The sequence below is a fragment of the Ursus americanus genome, chromosome 9 (genome assembly GCF_024610735.1).
Source record: "Ursus americanus isolate L20-20 chromosome 9, mUrsAme1.1.p, whole genome shotgun sequence".
NCBI classification, from domain to species: domain Eukaryota; kingdom Metazoa; phylum Chordata; class Mammalia; order Carnivora; family Ursidae; genus Ursus; species Ursus americanus.
In genome coordinates, this window is record NC_142135.1 from 68,039,388 (window position 1) to 68,064,851 (window position 25,464).

General features: G+C 38.0%; 1 protein-coding gene across 3 annotated transcripts in view; it reads right to left on the bottom strand.

Moving 5' to 3' along the window:
- CHD7 (chromodomain helicase DNA binding protein 7) overlaps nucleotides 1-25,464 on the bottom strand; it is a 185,988-nt gene that overhangs the window by 46,837 nt on the left and 113,687 nt on the right. For all 3 annotated transcript variants that reach the window (XM_045789040.2, XM_045789041.2, XM_045789034.2), the window contains exons 4-9: nucleotides 24,003-24,144; nucleotides 18,180-18,317; nucleotides 17,050-17,115; nucleotides 10,636-10,691; nucleotides 3,865-3,979; nucleotides 358-441 (exon numbers count right to left, since the gene is read on the bottom strand). In XM_045789040.2, coding sequence (XP_045644996.1) covers nucleotides 358-441; nucleotides 3,865-3,979; nucleotides 10,636-10,691; nucleotides 17,050-17,115; nucleotides 18,180-18,317; nucleotides 24,003-24,144 — 601 coding nt within the window. The remainder of the gene's footprint in view (nucleotides 1-357; nucleotides 442-3,864; nucleotides 3,980-10,635; nucleotides 10,692-17,049; nucleotides 17,116-18,179; nucleotides 18,318-24,002; nucleotides 24,145-25,464) is intronic.

Consider the following 25,464-nt stretch of genomic DNA (forward strand, 5'->3'; position numbering starts at 1 on the left):
AAGAGCACTCTTAATTATATACGGGAAATTTGTGCTTCATACTGGGTTTATACCAAACTGTATTGAATACTTCTTTATTGATCATATTCAGAAATTGTGTAAAATGCCAATGTATTTGTTTCATATTGAAAACTGACTTCTTTTAAAAAGCTCTCACAATAAACAAAGAGCACATTTAGCGCTACTTTTAGGTCCTAAAACTAATAGTCAGTCAATAAGTTTCAGTTAAATTTAGACCAATCGTGTCACGATCCAAGGCTCTGACCAGGACCAGATCTAGGATTCCATAATCATTCTCTGTAAACACACATAAGCCGTCTGAGTCACTGCCCCATAATACAAATGATCTTCTGTTACCTCTCCCCGTTCATCTGTGCTACGGGCAAAGTCCATTATCCGGTCAACCTCCACATAATCTGGATTAAAAAGCTCATCTTCAATCTGTACCAAAGGAAAAAAAAGTTAAAATGTTTATTTAATTTCCGAGAGTAAACGTTATTTCACTTTTCACCAGGCAATAATATTTTGGGTCACAGCAAAATAAAATTTATATTTGGCAAATTCTATTATATTAATTGAAATGCTACAATTTAGCAAAATCATTCCCCATGAGGAAATCAGACTTCTCAGACTTTGTTAACTGGGTCTTTTAATTACTGTGTGAAACCTTTTTACTGTGAGAGAATGTTTAAGAATATTTTAAATGAAGTGTGAAATTACAATTCACTAATGAGCAATCCAAAAGGCTTATGGCATGCAATGCATTTAGCATTCTTGAAACTACAGCTTGCAATAAAGACTCAGAGCCACGCACAGTAAGTGCTACTGGAGTCTCATAACTACTGGAGTTGTCTGAGGCCTTACAGCAGCATTTACCGAATGCTATTCCAAAGCTAAAAACACTGAAACCAGTGAATTTCCTATTTTAGTAAGAATAGTTTAGGGTGTCTGGTCGTCTTCACCAATCAATATTAGTATCTCATTTGAATACAGTATTACCGTTAATCTAAGTGCTCTAATGATTTATTTGTACTGAATATAGAGCATCTGGCTAAAAATATTAAGGATAAAGAAATGAGGCTTAAATAATTGGGTTATTTAGCCAATCTATTTTTTTTTTTTTAAAGATTTTATTTATTTATGTGACAGAGAGACAGCCAGCGAGAGAGGGAACACAGCAGGGGGAGTGGGAGAGGAAGAAGCAGGCTCCCAGCGGAGGAGCCTGATGTGGGACTCGATCCGGGATCGCCAGGATCACGCCCTGAGCCGAAGGCAGACGCCTTAACGACTGCGCTACCCAGGCGCCCCTATTTAGCCAATCTATTAACAATCTTTATAAAAGTAAAATAATAGTAGCTTGCTTGCAAAGTTATCTCCTATAAAAGAATAGAGTAATAGAACATGGCTCAAAGAGAAATTACAGATTATGCCACACTTTAAAGAAGTCAGAGTCAGGCAAGTCAGAAAACAGAAGACACATTCTTATGTGCTCCTAGAGATGAATTTATCAGTAATGTAACTGCATTAAAAGGCTTTTGCAAGACATATTAGAAGTCACTTAGACACCGTTCATATTCTCTAAATTGCAGGTTGAAAAGATAAGCTGTTTGGTCACAGTCAGCTCAAGGATAGCAGACATCCTCTGGGCTACTGTGTCCATTTAAAACGTCTGGTTTGGGTCCTTTGAACTCTGAATTATGAAAAAAAAATCAGAAATACAAAAATGAGTTTTAAATGCCTCGGGCCCTAACACAGCGTTGATTAGTAAGGGAAAAACTCATTGAAATGTTTAGTTCATTTAAAATGTTAAAAAGCACTGGCTTTGTCAAAGCTTCTAGGTTTAGGTACACAATATGTATGCATTATTCATATACAGTTGGAACACTGAAAACTTTCCATAAGCTAGATTTTGATGATAGGAGCTCCTTTTAAGACACCTTGTTCTTAAGCGGCAGCTTTCATTGAAGAATTAAAATCCTTAACCTTACTCCTAAACACTTCCATCCTTCTGGTGAGTAATCTGTGCCATCATGCATGTGATGCAATTTCCAACTTAAACAAAGATTTTAGTTGCAGTGGACATATAAGGGCGCCTAAGGTGAAACAAAGAATGCAAAAGCAGTCATAATTTAAAACCTCAGAGAAGCAGGACCGTCTACGGAACAGGGCGTGTGTGCGTGTGTGCGTGTGTGCGTGACTGTGTATCTGTGTGCGTGTCTGTGTGTGTAAAAGAGAAAGAGAAAAAGGAAGTTGCTATCCTTTTGTGCTTGCCTTCAGATCATCTTTTCAGGCTGGAGCTTATGCTACTTCCACTTGGAACAAAATTTAAGATTTCTAGTTGCCAAGTTACCACTCAAGATAATGTATTTCAATTGTGATATATGTTATTCACATACGTAGACCCAAATAGATAAGGCTACATAGCTACGGCCAGGTACAAATCCCTAAATTGCACCTGACACCAGCAAACAGAGTCTAAATAAATTTCATAAACAGAACCAGAACTTAAGGATGGGAAGGGGGAGCTACCACTGCACTCCTTCCTTCTCCCTACACTGATCCACAGAGAAAAGGTCAACAGAACATATGGTGTCTCTTTCTAAAAGAAAGCTAATGATTTCAACTTGCCTAATGTCACTAACATTTAACTTCAGTTTCATTAAGAAGGGCACAAAAAATAGGATTTTATGGTATTTCTTAGAAACTGCCCTTTCAAAAAAAAAATCACTTAAATATTCTCTGAGAGGTGAGGTGAGTCACATGTGAGTAACTCCATTCCCCTCAGTGTTAATTACTGCACTGCAAAGAAGCTAAATACTCAGATCAGGAAAGGTGGTGATGCAGACATATGTCCAATAAAACCACCACCCCCCAATCACCCATCTAATACAAACTTTACAGTCTGCCCGTTGGGAGCATGGAAATGAGATTCTAGGAGAACACAGTTTTGTCACCTGAGATTATAAGGATTTTATGACATAAAGTACTGAAGACTCTTCCATCCCCACTACCCCATGTCCAAAAACGGGTAGGGGTGTGAAGTAGGTTGTTAAACAGCTATTATTTTGCATCAAATTTCACACTTCTTTGCAGTTTACATTCTGTTAACTCCTTTATGGAGAGGAAAACTAATAAATCAGCAAGTTTAATCTTTCAGTGTGAAGGTTTCTCTTTTATCTTCTTGAGGCTGTAAGTGAAACCAAATTGGTGAGCAAAAGTCCAGAGACCCCACTAAGCAGTCTGCAAAAGCATTTTTAATGCAATCAGGTACGTTGGAGGGGAACTTGGCATTTCTTTTAGAAAAATGCAGATTTCCTTCCCTGCCCTAGGTATGGTTACCTTTATCACCAATAACTTAGGATAAAGGGGCACAGGCAAAGACATTATACCAACCACTATACCACAGCACATCATTTGTAAAAATGAGTTTAGGAAATTCTGTAATCGGACATTAACTTGAACAAAAGAAATCTGCCACATACTTTCCTTAATACAAGTACCTTAGATTCTAGAAATTGTACTTAATACTTACTGTAGAGGCTTTACCACACTAAATCTTAATAGAACTTTTATTCACAAACTTTTTTCACCATCTGCTAATTGTACTTTCATTACAAGATTTTAATGATACCATCGTATTTCCACATAATATCATAAGGACCAGTATCTTCTAGACTAAGCAACAGGAAGAATGAGAAATTTCCTGTTTACAAATTTTGTTAGCAATAACCAGTTACCGATATGCAAGTAACAGCACCAAATGAGGGAAACTAGTTTTTCTTTGTAATTTGCTAAACTAAAATTCAAAACTCAGAACACTTTAACAAGGTTACTACTTAAGAAAATGAACTGGGTATTTCATACCTCTGAAAGGAATTTGTTCTGGCCCTGCTTTGCCTTAAACCGTTTGATCTTTTGCTGAATTCTCTTATCTTTTTCCAGATCTTCTACAGATGCCCATTGACAATGAAGATAAGAGCTAAAAGAATAAAATAATATATTTGAAACATGTAGAAAATAATCTTTTAATATTCCCTCCAAATCAACTAAATAATTAACGAAATAAGCAGTTTACCTACTGATAGAGGCTGCTGACCAACACTCGATACAATTATTCATGTTTGAGAATAAGAAAAAAAATCAATTGTGCCTGAAATTTGTCTTCCGTCCTGAGCCTCCAGCTCTCTTATTTACCTCCCATTAAAAAAAGAAAAGAACCTACTAACAAGCTGTTTTCATAAGTGAATGGATTACACTTCAATACAAAACAATTAGCACTACAGGGTGGCCTTAATTATGAATTTACATTTTGAGCCTTTTATCATTAATCGAGAAATAAAAGGTTTTCATCAAGTTAAGAGAATTCAGATTTAAAAACAGCAAAGGTAAACATGACTTAGTCCTTCTAGAGCAATCCGAGAGAAAAGAACCCTCACCTGCTCTCTGAACACCCATGCCCCAACCAGTCCCTGGTCAGTTTCTGCCCTTCCAGCCTCATTCCTCCAGGCGCTCTGAAATGACGTCTCTTGGATCCCTGTGAATTTGTCACTCCCCACTGTCTATCTGGTCCTCGCACTGGGCAAGTCCCCTCCTCTTCAGACTCACCATGCCTGCTCCAAGCACAGGTGTTCTCTTTAACCTCAACGTGAACACTCTCACCCTCCCTTTTACTTCCCTGAGACTCACAGGTATATGGTTAATATTTTACAGTAGCTTTGACATTCTTTGGTTTGCTATTTCAATACTCTTTTGTACCATCATTTTCTCCCTGCCCCAGATAGCCTGGACTGTCTCTTATTTCTCTTTCTGGTGATGACATTAAAAAGAAATGAGGTGCCTGAATACGTACCTATTTCAAAATCAAGGTACTACTACTCCTGGAAATTATGCAGCCATTCTAAAATCTGTCAAAAATGATTAATGACAGGGGAAAGGCTTATGATATTAAGTATCATATCATTTATATTTATGTAAAGTCTAATATGTAAAAGGTAGGACTGATTTAGTCCTTTTACAACTGACTGAGGGACATAAGGACTTTAAATACATATGCCTTGATAGGACAGGAATTGACATAAACCCTGTACACAGACGCACACAGAGAAAAGAGACTAGATGAAAATGCATCAATATGTTAATAATGATATTTTCTGGGTGGTAAGATTTTGCAAGTATTTTCTTTTCTACTTTCAAGTACCTTCCCAATTTCCAGTAAGTAATATGCAATACTGTTACTGCATATTATCGCAAAACAAAATTATAAAAATAACCTAGTCTAGTCTACTTATTGGACAGAAAAAGGCATGGGTGCAAGTCAACACTCTGTCTCTGCCGAGGTCCACATGCCTTTAAAGCACCACTGGCGTGGCTGTGAGGCAGACACCAGCATCAGTCTCACTGTTCTTGTTGTAAACTGGGCTGAAATTTTTGGATAGTGACTCTGCTTTACTAATTGGAGAAAAGCCACAGACTCTTCCACTAAGATCAGAAAGAAGGCAAGGATGCCCACTGCCTCCAGTATTATTCAATATTGTATTTGAGGCATTAGCCAATGTTATTAGACAAGAGAAAACAACAAGGGGAGCAATAATAAAGTAAGAAATAATAAATAATAATAAATAAATAATAAATAATAAAGTAAAAAATAAAACTGTATTTGTGAATGATATGATTGCATAACTGGAAAATCCTAGAGAATCAATTAGAAAACTAATTCAAATAATAAAATGAAATAATTTAGTAGTGTAGCAGGGTATAAAATTAACGTACAGAAGTCAATAGCTTCCATTTACACAAACAGTAACCAGTTAGAAGATACAACAATAGAGAAAACCTCTTTAATGTTATCAACAAAGATTAAATGTTTAGCAATAAATTTAACAAAAAAAAATGTGTGAAATTTATATAAGGAAATATTTAAAACTCTTCTAAAAGACACAAAAATAGAGTTAAGCCAACCTGAAAGACATCCTTATTTTTAGATAGCATGACTCAATGTCATAAATCATAAATTCATAAATGTAACACAATATAAATATAAATAAAATATAAACAAGCATTTTAACAGTGCTAGGCAAGTTAATACTGACTTATATATAAAAATAAACATGCAAGAACATCCAAGAAAAGATTAAAAAGGGAAAGTTTTTAGGGGAAACTAGAGATACCAGAAATTAAAATACACTATAAAGCCTTTATAAAAGCAAAATAGTGTGCTATTGGCTCATGAACAGACAGGCAGACCAAAGGATTAAAATATGGTACAGGGGCGCCTGAGTGGAGCACCAACTCTTAATTTCAGCGTAGGTCAGGATCCCAGGGTCATGAGATCAAGCCCAGTGCGGAGCCTGCTTGAAATTCTCTCTCTCCCTCTGCCCCTCCCCTGCTCTCTCTTAAAAAAAAAAAAAAAAAGGTACAAATATATTTCCAAATAAATATGTAAATTTAGTACATGATAAGGGTTACATCTCAAATCACTGGGACAAAGATGGACTTTTTAATAGTGGTACTAGAACAACAATATTTGCAAAAGTATAAAATTGGAACAACCAAATATTATTGTACTTTATACCATACCCAAGAATAAACACCAAGTGGATTAAGCACCTGTACACAGAAAATGAGACCATGCAGGTACTAGAGGAAAACATGGCAAATTCCTCTTTAACCTGGGGGTACAGAAAAGCTTTCTAACTATGGCTTAAAAGCCATATCCAATAAGAGAAAAGATTAAGAAATCTAACTACATAAAAATTTAATTTACAGTGCAATAAAAATATAAAGCCAAAGGACAATTGAAACTGGGAAAACATACTTGCAACATAAAACACAGAAAAAGGACTAATATCCCACATGTAAAATTGTCTCACTCTTAAAAATTGAAGGAAGCACAACAGAAAAATGGGCAGAAGACATGAACACACAACTGACAAAATATAAAAATGGTCATTAAATTTATGAAAAGATGTTCTAATTCACAAATTAAAAAAAAAAAAACTAAAGCAAAATACAATTTCTCACAAAAAGTAAAACCACCACACTACTTTGGAAAGATTGTAGGGAAAGAGGTGGTCTCTTACATTGTTGGTAGGAATGCAAAGAACCATCCCCTTATGGAAGGGGATGTGGCGATACCTAACAGAACTACAAATATGTTTGCTGTTGAATACAGCAATCCCTCTCCTAGGAATTCACCCTCAAATTGTGCCTCCAACAATTTGAAAATATACAGGCTTGAGAATATATAGTGTCACACTGTCTGTAGCTATAAAATATCAGAAGCCATTTACATGCCCACATACATAGGAGACTGGTTGGATGAGTGACGGTACAGTCATGCAGTGGAGTACTACACAGCAGTAACAAAGAAAGAAGATGACCTTATGGATTGATATTGAATAACTTCCAAAATATAGTATTATTAAAAAGCAAAGTACAAATGTGTACCGACAGTTGCTATTTTTATATGTAAGAAAGAAGGGGAAAATAATATTTATATATATATAAAATATTTTTATGTATATACATTTACACAAGCTCACCAAAAATATACTTATGTATGTTATCTGCATGTTCATGCCAAAAATTACAGAAAGGATAAATCTGGGATTAATGAGAAGGTAAGTAGGAATGGGGTGGAAGGGAAGGGAAAAATGACGTGTCTTTGAGTACCCTTATGTAAAGTTCTGACTTTTGAACCATGTGAATATTTCATGAATTTGAAAAAAAAAGAAAATAAGTAAGATTAACAAGAATGGTGGGTAGCTGAGGTGCCTGGATGGCTCGGTCAGTTAAGTGTCTGACTTCAGCTCAGGTCATGATCTCAGGGTCCTAGAACGGAGCCCCGTGCCTGGCTCTCTGCTCAGCAGGGAGTCTGCTTGTCCCGTTCCCTCTGGCCCTCCCCCTCCTTGCGCTCTCTCTCTCTCACTTTCAAATAAACATATAAAATCTTAAAAAAAGAAAGAGAGAGAAAAGAAAAAGAAAGAAAGAAAGAGAGAGAGAGAAAGAAAGAAAGAAAAGAAAAGAAAAGAAAAGAAAAGAAAAGAAAAGAAAAGAAAAGAAAAAAGAAAGGAGGGGAGGGAATGGGAAGGAAGAAAGAAAGAAAGAATAGAATGGTGGGGTGCTAAAATGGAATACAATACAGACGGAAACTAAAGACCAAAGTGAGTATCAAATAAATAACAGAACTACCCTGAAAGGGGGCAGGGGGAGAAGAACTAACCTAAGGAAATTCTGAACCAAGTATTTAGCTTCTAAAAACCCTTTGGGTAAATACAAAAAATTCTACGTGCTGAATGAACTTTATGGTTGGTAGGTTTCTCTTTCACAAAAATATGGTCTAGTAAATTGGAAAACACTTCCTGTATATTCTAGGACTGACAAATAAGCAAATATATTAGGGATAATAAGAGCCACGTTTCTCATGGTTGAAAAAGGGAGTCATTACTATTGGAAGGGGAAAGGACTGAATGAACCCTGTGGTGCTGTTGAAATAAAACCCAAACTGCTGCTACAAAGGCACTGATTTTCATCACTGTTAAGTAGATAGGTAGGTACACAGAGGTATGTGTGTATGTGTAACATATGTGTGTACATGTAACATGTATCACGCACACGTGCATGCACATGCAGAGACATATGGAGGGGGTCCACCTAGAGAAGCCCCAGGAGCGCTGACTCCCCTGCAGCAATGAGCACACCTAGTATGCAAATCGTGGTTTCTAAATGCCATTCTCCAATAGAAACAATGAAGGCTCTTTGGAGAGAGAACCTATTCCAGGACTTAAAGAGGGAAATGACAAGGTATGTCTGGAATATCCTTTGGTTCCAGAAAGTAAGGAAGTGCTCAAAGAAGGATGGGGACAAGGCAAAAGTAGACAGGATCCAGCCTGAAGGGGCTTCCACTGGCCAAATCTTGGATAATGTGAGCAAAGTAAATAATGATATGATAAAGAATTATGGCCCATTGAATAAAATAAGACTCTGCAAGTCTACACAGCTACAAAGAAGCAAATTTAAGTCAAATTCTCCCTTACGATGGAAACTCAACTAATGCATTTAGAATGGGTGATGGAATTAGTAAATTACTACTTAGCAACCATTATCACATTTAATAGTCTCAAAAATATCTTTCCAGAAGATACTTTTTTAATTACAAAAAGGAAAACAGGAATTCTTTATATCATTTTGCGCTTTTTCTGTAAATCTGAAGTTATGTCAAAATTGAAGGTTAACAGAAACTATTAATTTTATGGAAATTTTAATTTCCCTTAGAACTCAATAATATCAGACAGAAAAGCTCTTTTGGAGAACTCCGTTTGCCTCATCTCACATGACCGACGAAGGATGACTGGCCTCCCCTGACCTGTCACGACTCAATCAAGCCCCTGACGCCCCACTTCCACATGCTGATCTGGACGGGTGTCTGCCTAGTGGTGCCGCTTTGTGGGAATCAATACTTAAACTTCTTTGCTCCATGTCTGACTGGATAAATCTACCAGAGAACTCTCTCTGGCTTACGTAGTTATCTCCTCCTTACCAATCCTGACACTTCCCTCAAACAACTGTATAAGAAACTACGTCCTATGTGTAACTGCCACATGGGCACACTCACCGTGCCCTAAGTACAAAACAATGACAACATCCAGCTAATCCAGACCAAGCGTTTTTTTCACTGTATTCTGTATTTCACTGAACTCCCACAATAACACTGACAAGAGACTTCTTCATCTTTTCACTTGGTAAGGGTCTTGCTCAATGAACTTTAGAACTTTATTAGTTTATTAACCCACTGCCAGTGGCAACAAGGGGGAATGACAGAAACCACGGGCCCGATGCTTTCACCTTCTAAGAGTAGGGTAAATTCTCTTAGGCTGTTTTGATAGCAACTCCCAAAAGTCTCTCTTTAAACTCTAGAACCTATTAACATGGTACTTGAGTTCCTTGTCTTGAACATTTTTAATTTTTACGTCATCCATGAAGATTTTTGTCCTTGTTCTGTGATTACTGCTTAGACTAGAAAGAGGCCGCAAACTTCCTTAGCAGGAGGACTACTGATCCTCACAACCACGCTGCCTTGTCAAAATGTACCTAGTCCTACATCTACAATAAGGAACAACGACTCGCTGTGTCCTTCAATTCAGGTTTCTAAAAGTTATGCAATTCAAATCTACTAAACAAAACAGACAAACAAAATCACAGCTGACTGCATTTCAAAATGTGAATGATGTCACGGTTTTCTAGAGCCTTCACCTGATAGTGATCTCATCTCAAGTGTCTGGCAGAGGAGGGAGAGAGGCCTCACAGAGTGAAACGCACTCGCAGAGGACGGGTAGATATTACTTTACTCACTTTTCTATTATTGTATGAGGTTTTATCCCTTCCAAAAAGAATTTCTTGGTTATACATGAAAGCTAGTCAACTTTTATACCAATTACACATTTTCCAGAAAAACTAAATTCATGGAATTTCAGATACAAAAATTAGTAGGCAATGGCCTCCAAAACGCTCAATAAACCATACCAAAATTTCCCAATTCCCACTTACTTTTTCATTTTTCCAATTACTTTTTAAATCCTTATTTAGGTAATTGGGGATCACGATTAAAACACACACAAAAAATCACAGTTTACTTACAAGTTTTTGTATTTCACATAGAATTCCTCAACTTCTACCTCCTCTCCAGAGTCCTTCTGCAACAAAAGAAAATTTCAGGCACATGCTTAAAACCAACTACTAGAATATTCCAAAAGTAATGATTTACTCCCACAGGAACACAAAACAGGAACGACAAAGGCAGCGCCGGACGTTGTTGTAAGGATGAGCACGTTGCGAGCGGTAAGAGGCCGGGGAGATGGAGACTAACGCGCTCAGGCCCATGCACACTACTCGATGTGCTCCAGCTTCTAAGACATGAATCATTTTAACTCCTCCCTAACCACATGCAGCTTCATTCACAACAACCTGACCCCAAATTTGGCTCTCTGCCAAACCCACAGTGTTAAGTAGACGCCAAGTGTACCATTTTCTCAGGCAGCAGCCAATTAGCAACTGCTCTCCTGAATGCCATATGTATTATTTTTGGCTGCCTCGTGGCAACTTTACATTGTGGGTTTTGTAATGTTTTAAAATACTTAAAAGACATTTATTCCTCCATATAGTTAATAACTCTAAACAAGAAACCATATAAAACTAAACCTTGTTCTTATGCTGTAATATCAGTGCATCACAATTCACAGTTTTAGTTTTACTCAATGGTACAATTAAAATCTCTCAGACAAGATGTCTCACACACATAGCAGCCAAATAAAATTAACACTCCAACTACTACATTTAGGTAAGGTTAAAATCGGGATACGCATCAGCCAAATCAAGAGTTCGGTGGTAAGATTATCTACACCATCTCCCTTGATCCCACCTACTGCCGTGTGTGCAGAAGATACCGCTCAAATGACATTTTAAGTACCTCTTTCAATATTTTTTTCCTTCTGGTTTTAGACTGTTAAACAAGTCATAATATGTAATTTTCTCCTGGAACATTTGATCAGATAAATCAGGGATGTAAAACGTAAACACCACTTACAGATGTTTAGGGATTGCTTTTATACTCTTACAAGAGCACCCAAGCCTGCCGTGAGGGTCACACTTGGCTAAGCCGCCTCAGAGATGCTGCAGAGAAAATTAAGGCAAGTAGGAACATGGCAGAGGACAAACAATGGAGCAAAGACTTCTAGACTGGATGACAGGCTGGCACAGGCTCTGCTCAAAGAGGCTACAATTTCCCTCGATCCCTAATCTTCAAGCTACTATCAAAGATTGTGAATTTAAACTTTCCTTTAAAACTCTCACATGTATCTGTTAAACCTAAATTTTAAACTGTTTTTTCCACCTGCATAGAGATCAGCAATTAGAAGACAGTATATTCAAGAGTGTAGTCAAAGCCCATTAAGAGCTGGTTCTAACCCAATGACCTATAAATGGTCATAACCATAAACAGCTTTTTAACCAATATATACAGAACACCACCAATATCCCAAACTTTCAGTTGTTCAAAATGAAAAGAAATGTTTGCCAGATACCCTCAAGAGCCAGCAACATAAACCCGGAATTAATTTAGAGATATATTCTAGTCAATTCAAGTGACAATCTATCCAGCCCCCACCTTACTTTTTTCAAGTCCCAATGTTACCCCTTCTACTCACACGTTTCAGCAGTCATTTTGAAATGCATTATCTCTGCACAGAACTGGATATTCCAGTAGAAAGGCCAAGACAAGACAGAATCAACCAGGGTAAAGGGAAAACCAAGATGAACTTAGATCTTCTGACACCTGTCATAGCATTACCATGAAATTCAATCCTAGAATGGAATTCAAATGTCTGGTCTACCGTTTTTACTCTTTTGATGCTAACTATATTTCTTTCAAATCAGAAACAGTGTTTCAAAATTACATTATCTTTGAGGTAGTAAAAACAAATGAACAAACAAACAAGCTTTATCATTTCTATGCTCTATTATTTCCTGATTTCCTTCTTCCCAATCTTTCCTCCTATACTGTGTTTTCCATCTCATTCTAGTCTCACTGGGCCATTAATTTCTAAGTGGGCACCAAGGCACATAGGATCAACTCTGGAATAGGGATAGCTTTCATTCTATCTCAGTCTTGTTGCCAGAAAGCTCTAACTCACAGCCATCAACTGTCTGTCCTTGATTATCATCAATACCCATTTTCTTGTCACGATCAGCTATTTATCTAGGAACCTGCTGTGGAGATGCCTAACAAGAGGGTCTAGTACTGTCTGAAGGGAAGCAATTAGGTTCCAAGGCTTCCTATGGTAGCACTGGGAGCTGGTGTAGGATTCTACCAGGGCCTATTTCTTTTTGAATGTCCCAAATTATAAGCCTGTTCTTTGATTAAGTGACCACACATACTGGATCACCTTCTTGCCCCTAGAACTATAAGTAGAGCTGTTTTATTATACCTTTTATTTCATACAAATACGATCCTGCTGACCTCTTCTGCTTTATTAACAGCAAAACAATTAACAAAAGTATGTGAATTCATAAGCCTTCAGGAACACCATTTTGATTATTCACGAAATGGCAGTTCGACCAGCCTCTGTAATAGTGGGAAACAGCCCCAACAACTATACCCACGTCCCAACTTTCAGGCACCATTCTACAATGGGCATAACCAATGAATAACTGACTCAAAGCACTACTTCTGGACATGCATGCACACACACGCACGCATGTGCACGCACATGTATGAGCACACATACAGGAAGAACCAGCAAATTTATTTTCTGGACAACTACTATTAAGTTTGAGAGCCCTCTAAAGTAATTTTATGTGTTCAATAGAATATTTTAAAGAGACGTGTATATCTCTTCATTAGACTCTAAAGTTAGTCTATGAAAATCCTTATTATTCATATGAAATGTAAAGTTTCAAACATATTAAGCTGTACTTGTTCCCATCATTCACAGGAACCAGAAACCTCAACCAGACAATAAATCGGCTCCTTTGGCCACCTGGATGCTACAACGGCAATGCAGTAAATGATAATCCTGTAGCCTGATATAATGAATGACCTTTCCTAAGCATTCTCTTACTAAATTAAGCAGCCACACTGGAGAAACAAAGCTGAACTATAGCGCCAAAAGGGAAAATGTTGTTAAATAATGTACAACAGAAAGAGAAAGCACCTTGATAAAGGTATCACTAAAGCAAAGGTACAAATCACTTCCTACTTCTGATGCAGCCTACTCTATGCTCCAGCAGAGACACCAAACCACAGTTCACTCACGGAGAAAACAGGACATGATAAACACGGTGAAAAGTTGTGCCCGCTTCACATACTATTTGTTGTCGTTATTAGAGGGTTCAGCTGAAGAGGATTAAAACAAATACCCTGGAATTTAAAATTAGCTCTTAAGAAAATATATGGGATAACTTAGAGAAAAATAAAGAATTCCAGGAAATACAGTTAGAATTCACTTTTAAAACCATGTTTGACCTTCTGATACAAAAAGGATTTGAATTCTTATTCCCGAAGGACAGATGGCTCCAAGCAGAAAGGGCTACATGACCGGCTAAATGTGGAAAACAAAAGAATTAACCATTGTACAATCCTAAGTCCATTCTCAAATCTACCTCAAGTTCAAATACAAGCGTCATCTACATCCCATCCCTTCCCCGGGGTCTCACACACACGAACGTGAGTTTAGAACGACAAATGGGCCTGTGCCGTCCCTGTGTAACATGAGGCGCTGAATTACGGAGGCTCTGCCAGATGAGCTCTGTGTCTGCATGACTCCATCACACTGGGAAATGCTTCTCAGGCTACAGTGATGAGCTCAACAGACTCTGAAAGCCATTATCTGCGTCCCCACTATGTGTCAGCACCGCGTAGGGTAGGCTCTGAGAGCTCACAGCGAGTTTCTCTAGTGCTGCCAGAGGGAGATAAAGGCACCTTCTCACAGCTACTTCTTCAATTATTCATGGTAATAGGACGCAGACCAGCAGGCATAGCTAGAATCCACAGGAAAATCTCAAATTTCCTTTTGTTTCTATTTGCCACACTTTTCTCCAATGTTAATAAAGCTGATAACTAAAGTAACTATTTCAAGAACATTACCAGTTTAAAATGTTACTACCTGCTCGTGTTTACAATGTTCTGATGGTTTTTTTTTAACTGTACTTTATGAAGTACCAGTAATGTACAAGCACTTCAATGAGCTCCACATCTTGCCCTTACTTTAAATCACACCTCAACACGTACCTCCCCTTCCAGAGCCATTTTTCCGTTCATCTTTTCCATCCGAAAATTCACTGCCAACCCCACAAATACTCCACCCTCATATAAAAATAGTGATTTTTAGTCTCCTATATTAAAAAAATCCGGGTTGGGGCGCCTGGGTGGCACAGCGGTTAAAGCATCTGCCTTCGGCTCAGGGCGTGATCCCAGCGTTATGCGATCAAGCCCCACATCAGGCTCCTCCGCTATGAGCCTGCTTCTTCCTCTCCCACTCCCCCTGCTTGTGTTCCCTCTCTAGATGGCTGTCTCTATCTCTGTCGAATAAATAAATAAAATCTTAAAAAAAGAAAAAGATTAAAATAAATAAGTAAATAAATAAACAAACAAACAAACCCGGGTTGTCTGTAAATGGTAATAATACCTACTCTTAACTGTGGGTACCTACCTCTGAAGGGTCATGAGAAAAGAAAAAGAGTAAAGTGGGCAAAGCAGAGAGAAAAAGCAATGTCCTACATAATGCCTAGTCTAAGTCGCTCTGAATAACAGAGCTAATTGTAATGTGCACCCCCCAAACCTGCCGAGCATGCCTGCTGAAACACTATCAACTGGATGAAAATTAATACATCCCATCCAAACCACATGCTATTTACTCCAACAAGTCACTTCAATTCTGTGAAGGGGATTATTCTTTAAGGCATGTCAAGTATTTAAATTTACCATATATCTATAATTCACAAATTAACAGTTCCAGAGTCATTACAGGACAAAAACACAACCTTTCTAATGAGTTAAATAGTCCTCATTTCTGCTTGAACAGGTGGGAAATTTGGTTGACATCTTATCATTTAATTCATCAGAGAGGAAGTCATCGTGTTCAAAGAGTCAACAGATAGCCACTCCATTTCTCCCCCTCCATCCCCCATACTCAGTTTGAAAATATCTTGACATGTCATTCTTATTTTCATGTGAACCAGAGTTGTATATTCTGATAAAAATCCACACTCTGAATAACACAATAGAAAAGCAAACAGTACGGCAACAAAGGTAAAGAGAAGTGCCCTGCTGGTCTAATACCATTTTGAAGGGTCTCTAGGCGGTAGCATTTGAAGACCAAAGGTTCCCCTACTTGATAAGTCTGGGGTCTCACGGATTCCTCCGTGTCTCCACTCTCTCAATGGGAAGTTATACTTTGCATACATCTCACATTAAAAAAAAAAAAAAAGGCTGATTTTACATATCAAAACAATGAGGTTGTATTTCCACCTACCTGGAAAGCAAATACAAAGAAAGAACCGCATTTGACATTGATTCAAGCTGAAAGACAGACACCCCGTATCTAGAGGATGCCACTTTCTAGGGACACTGGAAACTGCATGCTGGAATACAGAGATGCATCTTGATGACTATGTAATTCTTCAAACAAAATACAGGATTTTCTCCAAATGGGCAAGAGGGAGATGGTTGCGATGAAATGGGGAATCTCGATCAGTAGGAGAAAATACGGTGTTACTGGACTGCTTTGTCACACAGGATATGTGTTCCTCAGTGACAAAGTTATCAGACTAGTGACAGGTACCTTTGCAGATCAATATAAATTTTGACTAATTTTGAAGAAATCATACTGAAGAAAGTCATATTATCTTCAAAAACTACACTGAAGGGGCACCTGGCTTGGCTCAGCTGGTGGAGCATGTGACTCTTGATCTCGGGGTTGTGAGTTCAAGCCCCACGTTGGGTGTAGAGATGACTTTAAAAAAAAAACCTTAAAAAAAATTACACTGGAAACAGTTTTGTATTTCACCTTTGCACTGACCAAAAAAAAAGATACTAATGAATATTTTAACTGGATATGAAGAATATTATGAAAAATATGAGAAAACACCTACTCACTAAAATGATAAACCTCCATCCTGGGGTGGGGGGCAGGGGCGGGGGCAGGCAGGGAACTTTCCTAGGGGAGATGAGAGGTAAATTCATGTTTATGATTTTTATGATAATATTTATGGAAGAGGCAGCCTATAACTCTAAGAGCCCTATACATTTCTTTGGTGACTTTTGAGTTTCTTGCCTACTCTAAATGGGGTAATAAAGCATTGATTGCTATATTTCAATTTCATCTGGGGCTAAATATCCCAAAGTTTTATATTTGGCTAATAAATCAGACAGGTTTAGAAATATCACCAGAAGTTTTGTTTTATAATAGTGAATTTTTTAAAGGAAATTATAAAGCAAAAAATAATTTAAGAGTCAGACACACACCGTGGGTTTGGATCACTCCAGATGGTGCTTACCTGTTTTTTTACTGAACGACTGCTCATGATTTTTTCTACCACTGGACCTTCTGCATCAACAGATTCCTAAAAAAAAAAAAACAAAACAAAACCAAAACCAAACAAACAAAAAGTAGAATAAATTAGTCCAAATGGAAACCATTTCATTCCACGCTATAAAAATAAGAAATCATTCCCTTTGCACATCCATCTCCTTTAAATTCATACCCTTTAAATCACTGGGTACAAAGTCACCAGTGGGAAATGTGACTGAAAGGAAAAAGACTCTCCCTCTCCAGAAAGGCAAAAGGAAGATCTGTGTTTATTACTTCACGATTATGTGGTTTAATTACGTGGACTAGCATGGGTCCCTAAAGCCAGAGAACATTCAGAAACTCCAGCTGCCAAGAGAAAATAATCTCCGCATGATAGCAGTCAAAAATATAACTTTTCCTCATCTATACCCATGGGGTAAATATACTCATCATTCTGTTATTGTAGGCAGCTTATATCTATGTTGGTCACATAAAACGTTATATAACAACTTAACATAGCACAAATTACCAAATAAAGTAAAAAACCGCATTTAATATACTTTTCAATGGGTTACCAGTTTGTTAACTAAAGTACAGTAATGATAACAAAAAGGCATTTAAAAAAAAAAAGATCTTTACAATAATCAATCCTACATCACTACCCATATTTTATACAAACTATTTTATCCATCATTTACATTGCACAGAGAATGAAGTATGCCCTGCTGGGTACTACAAGGCAGTAATTTCATAAAGGGGTTCTGACGGTGCCTAACAGCAGGAGACAAGCTTGAGTGGTTTATTAAAGTCCCAGATGCCACAGCCCTGAACTCTTCAGAGGTAAATTCAGCCTCCTTGCATCCTAGCTCTGACTCTTCCTCAACATAGATCATTAATTCTCCAAAACTGTGTCACAGTACATATCATAGGCTTATATAAAAATAAATTTCAGCAACCAGGGCTTTCTGAAAGACACTGCTGAACAGCTACTATCCCATAGCACGTTAGCCGACAGTGGATGAATGTTCTCCGGCTCGGAGTCCAAGGCTTCCAGCTATGAACTCTCCAGCCCACCTTCTCCAAGGCACGTGAGGACCACACGGAAGGGCTGCTGACCTGCTGCTCCGACTGCGAGGTGTTGGAGGGGGAGTCTCGCCCAGCAGTGTCTGCATCATCTGCCTCCTCATCAGAAATCTTGAACTCCAAGTCTTCCGTGTATCGCTTTCTCTTCACCTGCCTGCTGGAACGTCGCTTCTAAAACAAAAACAAACAAACAAAAAACCCAACAAAGCAAGTTTAAAAAGCCATCACTGATGCTCTTTGTAACTTTTCAGATGGTAAGATAATACGTATATGTATTTTTTTAATTAATCTTAAAGAAAAGCTGATGAGTTTAACCCTGTAGATCACCTAAGAAACCATAGTGGCAATGAACGTAATGGAGATGGGGGGAAGTCTGGAGTCAGCCGCCGGGGACTGCCGAGGCTCCGTGCTCCCAGCTACCAGACCTTCGGCTGGGGAACGGGAGGAACGACAGAACTGATTCCTTACTGAGCAGCGCATCGCTCAGAAGTGAAACCAACACAGAAGCTGGATGACAGGTATACAGGAGTCCGTTTTACTATTCTCTCTACTTTAGTATGTTTTAAAATTTTTCCTCTAATAAAAGGTCCAAAAAAGTGGAGGCATTAGAAGATAATCTACAAATTATAAAGTTCTATGTAAATACTGAAACAGTACTTCAGAGGGCCATTTAAATAAAAGGCTTGCATTTTAATCTCGGCGAGAGTCTGAAAATTTCTGAAGAGATGAAGGACTGAATGGCAGAATGTATAACGAATGACTACAAAAAGTAATTTTACTTTTTTTTGTTAAATTTTTTACCACACTGATTAAAATGTAAAATCCTGGTAATAGCTGGTATTAGTAAGATTATTGGCAAAATAGGTCCGCTCCCACCCCAGGGTCAAAAGAGAACCCAATCCACCTTTGCAGGACAGCGTGGTCATGTCTGTCAAACTTTAAAACATGCCCACCCTCTGACCTAGCAACTGTACTTCTAGTAAGAAGAGTATCCGCAAGATACCGCTATTGTTTTTTAGACCCACACTTTTGGATCTTCAGAATATCTGCAAGACAAACTGTAAAATACAAAGAAAAGCAAATCACACAGTAAGTAGCTTATAATTCTTTTTTTTTTTTTTTTAAGATTTTATTTATTTATTCAACAGAGAGAGAGACAGCCAGCTAGAGAGGGAACACAAGCAGGGGGAGTGGGAGAGGAAGAAGCAGGCTCCTAGCGGAGAAGCCTGATGTGGGGCTCGATCCCATAACGCCGGGATCACGCCCTGAGCTGAAGGCAGACGCTTAACCGCTGTGCCACCCAGGCGCCCCTGTAGCTTATAATTCTATTTAAGATAACAGAAACGCTTGTGCCTCTCTTTGTATGTGTGGTTCATCAACACATAAACTCAAGACAAGGACGCTGTTTTGTTTACTTCTCTAGGACTCAATGAGTATGTCCTAAAAAATGAACGTATACGTTTTCAATCATAAAAAAAACCTGAAAAGACACACAACAAATTGTAAATAGCTATTAATTCTAGGGAGTGAAGTGAATGGAGGAGGAGTTTTCCACTTTTTGTTCAAAATAGTTCTGTATTGGTAGACCTTTCTGATGAAGAGTTAGATTTGTCAGTTAATTAAAAATGAGGAGAAATAAACTTTCATCAGTAATATGTGTGTTCGACAAAACCTAATGTAACTATAAAATGACACGTGTAACTTTTAAATCACTGGTAAGTGTAAGATTAAAACTTGTAGGTGAGTTCATGAAGCACACAAATGAATAAAAATACTGAGAAAAGTAACACTAGTGAACTTTTTTCTAAGAATTACAAAATAAACCTTTTTAAAGAGACTCTGAATTTTAAAATTGGTCAACAAGGCAGAAAGGCCAGTCACCCCACCATGCAGAGCTGAGGAAGCACAAGCAAGGACATTTGTGGCTCAAGTCAAGACCAAGGAAGCCAGCACCTTGCCTCAGAGGGTAAGACGGGTTGAGTTTTGTTTTATGACATTTCTGCTCAGAGTCTCTGCTCTCAAGAGGGGATGTGAGGCAGCTCACAACACAAACTTGGTATAATATGACCATCAGATGAGTTGCTGGAGACTGTGAGCTCTTAGTCCCACACTGTTGTGCCTGCAGAGGTGCAAAGCACCTTTCTAGCTCAAGGTATGTGGGATAGATAACATCTTATTAACAGGCTTCCTAGCAGCTTAGACCAGCCGGAGCAGCGGCGTGGACCTGAGGTTCCTCCTCTGACTCTCCTTGTCAGCCCTGCCCAGAACCAGCTCCAGGTCAGGGTAAGGCAGAAACCAGCAGGGGTTCTGCCACTGGTGACCCTTCCCCACGCCACTTCCGGCGGTTTGACCTTGTGGGCCCTGGAGTTGAGGGCTGACTGCTTAAATTAGCCCAGGTTCTCACTATGTGACCTTGGACATGCTATCTTGTGGACCTCAGCTTCCTGGTCTGCAGAATGGGTTTAATGACAGTTAGCTACCTCCTAAGTATACCGTGAAGATCACATAAGGGAATTAGATCACGAAACGGAATTCATTTAAAGCATTTAGAATGGTGCACGGTACATACGAGTGCCAAATGAAATTAGTAGGATTAAAGTCGTTATTAATTAGCTCCACCTTAACCCCCCCTCCAAAAAAATCAGAAAGCACTGAGGCTACAAGACCAGGCTACCTAGCACAGCTTCCCTTCTCTCTTCCTAAAGCTGATCTAGAATAACTCCTGCTCCTGTGCCCATTTAACCATCCCTCACTTCTCAACTGTCAATTTCTTTAAGATACAAAAGGCTGTTATCAGGAACAATATTTTAATTTTGTGAAATTTAGCATATTATCTGTATTTCATTTAATATATCAATTTAACCACACTGAAAGGGACTAATCTGTATTTTTTTTAAAAGATTTTATTTATTTAGTTGACACCGAGAGAGACAGCCAGCGAGAGAGCGAACACAAGCAGGGGGAGTGGGAGAGGAAGAAGCAGGCTCCCAGCGGGGGAGCCTGATGTGGGGCTCGATCCCTGAGCCAAAGGCAGACGCTTAATGACTGCACCACCCAGGCGCCCCGGGACTAATCTGTATTTTCATCTTCGCTGTCACTACCATTAGGAGGAATGTGCTCCCAGTGATGTATCTGTGATGTTCCATCGGGTTTCCCTGGCTGGGGCCATGTCCCAGTATCTGTCCCAGCCCAGTAACTAAACACCCTCAGACATAGTCTAAGACAAACCCACTCTACACTAAATCTCACTACTGAAGAAATGTTACAGTACATAAAACAGGAAGCTTCTCTTTTTTTTGAACAGAAATTTATGATTGGTGGATATAACTTTTTAAATTATGGAGTATGGAAGTTTGTCCTCACATCAATTTGGCGTTACAAATCTATGCAACAGTGATGAGGTTAGTCAGCAGTGGGTACAAGGTCATTTCATAGGAGCAAAAAACCCCCAAAATACAAATAGAATTCAATTTTTCCTGAAAATTTAACATTATTATGGCTTTCTGCCTTCTAAATAATAACTGATCAAAGTTCATTTACTTGCGGTATTGAGATTCCTTTTACAATTTCCCTACATAAAATTTATTACATAATACGCTTCTATCATGGTCTGTTAAACTATTATTATTTGAAAGATTTTTGTGAAACAGAACAAAGTGTAAGCATTCCACTTAAACCGTAACTCAAGGGGGGCCTGGGTGGCTCAGTCGGTTAAGTGTCTGCCTTCAGCTCAGGTCATGGTCTCAGAGGCTTTGGATGGAGTCCCCCATCAGGCTCCCTGCTCAATGGGGAGCCTGCTTCTCTCTTTCCCTCCGCCCCTCTCCCAGCTCATTCTCTCACTCTCTCTCAAATAAATAAAATCTCAAAATAAAATACAATAAAATAAACCATAACTCAAAACTTCTGAACTGATACTAAAATAACAGGTCAACTTGCTAAACTTGGATTGCTTTAGAAAAGTTGCATATAATTAACCCGGCTATACCAAAGAGAAGATTTAAACATGTTTCCACTATCTCTCTGTTGTAATACTTTGAGATACAATTTCGAGTTTACATTATATGGCATTTACTAGTTTAAACAAATCAATCACAGAATTCAAGAACTGTAAGCCCTTTATGCATGTGCTACAGGAAGAAACAACAAACAGCAGTCAGCATCACTTCCTGTGTCAGGGACACAGAGAAGACCTGCCTGCAAAGTCAGATCTCCTTGCGTGGTTGTTTGTATGAGCTACTGAACCCATAACAGTTATGCACTAGCTAATTAGAAAGGATGCACTGATGTTCACTTGAATAGATTAGCCTCCTTCTATAACTGAAATGCAGAAGGAAAAAAAATAGTATTTCATAAAGTCCAAGTGAGTTTCTATTAATACAAATACTTTTAAGAAACAGCAGCATTATTTGTGAGGGAACAATGGAATTTTCTTGACCTGTGTGAAAAAATCTGTTTAATGTTGTCCAAATACTACTGCCATAAAGGCCCTAGTTTAAGCAAACACGATGCAGGAAAAACAGGGTTTGTGCATAAAATAAAATTTAAAATCATTTAAATACTTTAGTTTAAAAGTCCCTAAGCAATTAAAAAAAAGATGTCTACTTACCTTTCCTATCTTTTCAGTAACTTGTAAAAGGAAATAACAAAATTCACCTAACGGCCAGAGGCATCACAAGTTAGTTATGGAACCAAACCAAACCACATTCATTCACATGTACTCTATCCTTCCTCTCCCTTTCGGGCCCTCTTAGCTTAAGCCATTCCATGACATTATAGACATCAGGGAGTTCTACTAAAAAACAAACAAACGGGCACCTGGCTGGCTCAGCCGAAGAGCATGTGACTCTTGATCTCAGGATTGTGGGTTCGGGCTCCACGTTGGGTGCAGAGATCATTTAAAAATAAAATCTTTAAAACAAACAAACAAAACAAAAACCAAACCTATTTGAAATTCTTAAGACAGCTGCAAATGGCACTTTTTTTTCCCTCTGACTTTTAAGCAAATTGGTAGAGGTATAGGGAGCAAGTACTTAGTGTGGACCGAACACTCAGAAAAAGGTAAGCGGGCTGTTAGGGGCTGACTTCTGATTCAAGCAGGTCTCCCCAGTAACTGCTCCTTGATAACTCAGATGTCATTCACTGAAGTGACATTCTTAGCCATCCCAGTGGAACATATTGGCATGCTTCCAGAGACTGTAACAAGGAAATAATTTTTAACGGTCACGTGGAAGGGCCTCTTACCTTATAGTCCAATCAGTGAAGGCAGTGTGCTTTACACACAAGAATCTAAATTCCTAATGTTTATTTCAGTTCTTCAACTGCTTCCTACAAAATTCTCCAAAAGTCAGGAGAATCTAACACTGAAAAGTTCTGCACCATTGTCATCCAGAAACGTTATTATTACATGACTATACATCTCAACTCCGGCCATCAAATGTCAGAAACCTTAAGACAAGCTACAGATTACATGTTGGTTTTTTGTTCTGCAAAAGAATTGACAAGCAACCAAACTCCAGACAAAATCAGAAATGTGAAGGCAGCTTTACATGAACCAATACATCAACAATATGTTAACACTAATATATACATCAATATCAAAAGACACATTTACAGAAGTAAATGAAGATTCTCAGTTTTATTTATCACAGGGTCAAAGATGACAAAACCAAGAAGTCAGGGGTTTAATTTCGTGCTGGTCCCCAGCTCTTACATTATGGATATAGTGTTCCAGGCAACAATAAAGCCACCTTTAAATCAGCTGTATAACAAAGACAGGGGAGGTCTAGTGTACTTGATATGCGGCTAAAGTTACCCATGCTAAATAACCAAGGCTCGAGATCAGAATGACGGTATTACCTGAACACCTGGGTCCTCATCTTCTTCAGGAGGAGGAGACGGTGGGGGCGTTTTGTCTAAGTCTGAATTTTCAGAACCTTCTGTTTTTCCCTTGTTGACCTTTTTCTTCAAAGCACTTGCTTCTGAATCAGGTTTCTTATTACTAGAATTCAAAGTGGATCACTTAGTGTTCACTTTTTAATGAGGTTTTCCACATGCCCCATGCCTTATATTTCCCACATTAATATCCCAAAAGTATCAATGACAACTGATAAATCGATGCATGTTGGCCACTTATAGTTAAATGGCACTCTCGATTAAGTTTCTATGGCAAAACCCCACACTGATGACCTCTGGCAAATATCTGACCTAATTAAAAAGAAATTTCATGCAAAAACTCCTAACACCACGTGGAATACATTTGTTCTCCTAGACAATGCAAAATCCCTGCCAATACACCAAGCCATAATGAAAAATCAGATCAAGAAGTAGTTTTGCTATCAAGTTTTTAAGGTGCAGAATGGTTGTTTTTTTTTTCAATGTCAAGGGAAACTAGACTATAATGATCATTTCTTTGTGTCCCTCGCAGAGAGTTTGAAATACTATTTAAGTTCTTTTCATAACCAACACTACTAGGTGTCCTCTATTATGTCATCCAGCTACATTATTATTCAATGACAGCATTTTAAAATATAACAGAATATACGGCAATTTCCTGTTCCACATAATTTTACTTAATGCTGTCTTCATTTAAAATAAGCTTTATTTTGGTGCTAGCCCTTTTTTTTTTTTTTGACGTAGTCACAATAGCCTCTCTTTCAAAAGCTAGGTCTCTGAAATACAAAAATATAGCAAAGCGACCCCAATAATTAAAGTGCACGTTCCATACTATGTTTCTGTCAAAAGTTAATAGGATTTGAATGTTACATAAGTCAAAAGACATGAATGAACTCTAAGAAAAAAATTTTTTTTAAATATAAGTTTACCATTACCTTTAGAACCTTTATTTGACATTCTTTTAGAATGTACATTTAATGCTACCTTCCATTCCAATTTCCAAACCAGTCCCAGGGTTTTCTAACATTATCATGTCATCCAACATTTAAATTCATCTAACCTCGGTAATGATTATATGTACTATTTCCAGAAAGCCTAAAATTCTAACAAATTTGAAAAAAAGATGTATTTCAAAAACCTTTAAAAAGTTTATTTATTGAAGTTTATAAATTCCAGAAAAGTATGCTGACAGGATGCATTAAACAGCATTTTTTTCAGCCTCAGCTACTACAAAAGACACCAAGGCATCTCTATGCTTTTATTTCAATAAAGCACGTCACGTAAAATACTTCGAAAGTATGTAGGTATAATAAAGGACCCATCACCCACCTAAAATGTATTTTTGTCATGAGTAAATAAAATATTTGGTAATCCTAAACTAGTTATTTCTAAATACTCAGAGCTGGTTTTTATTTTGTGAACATTT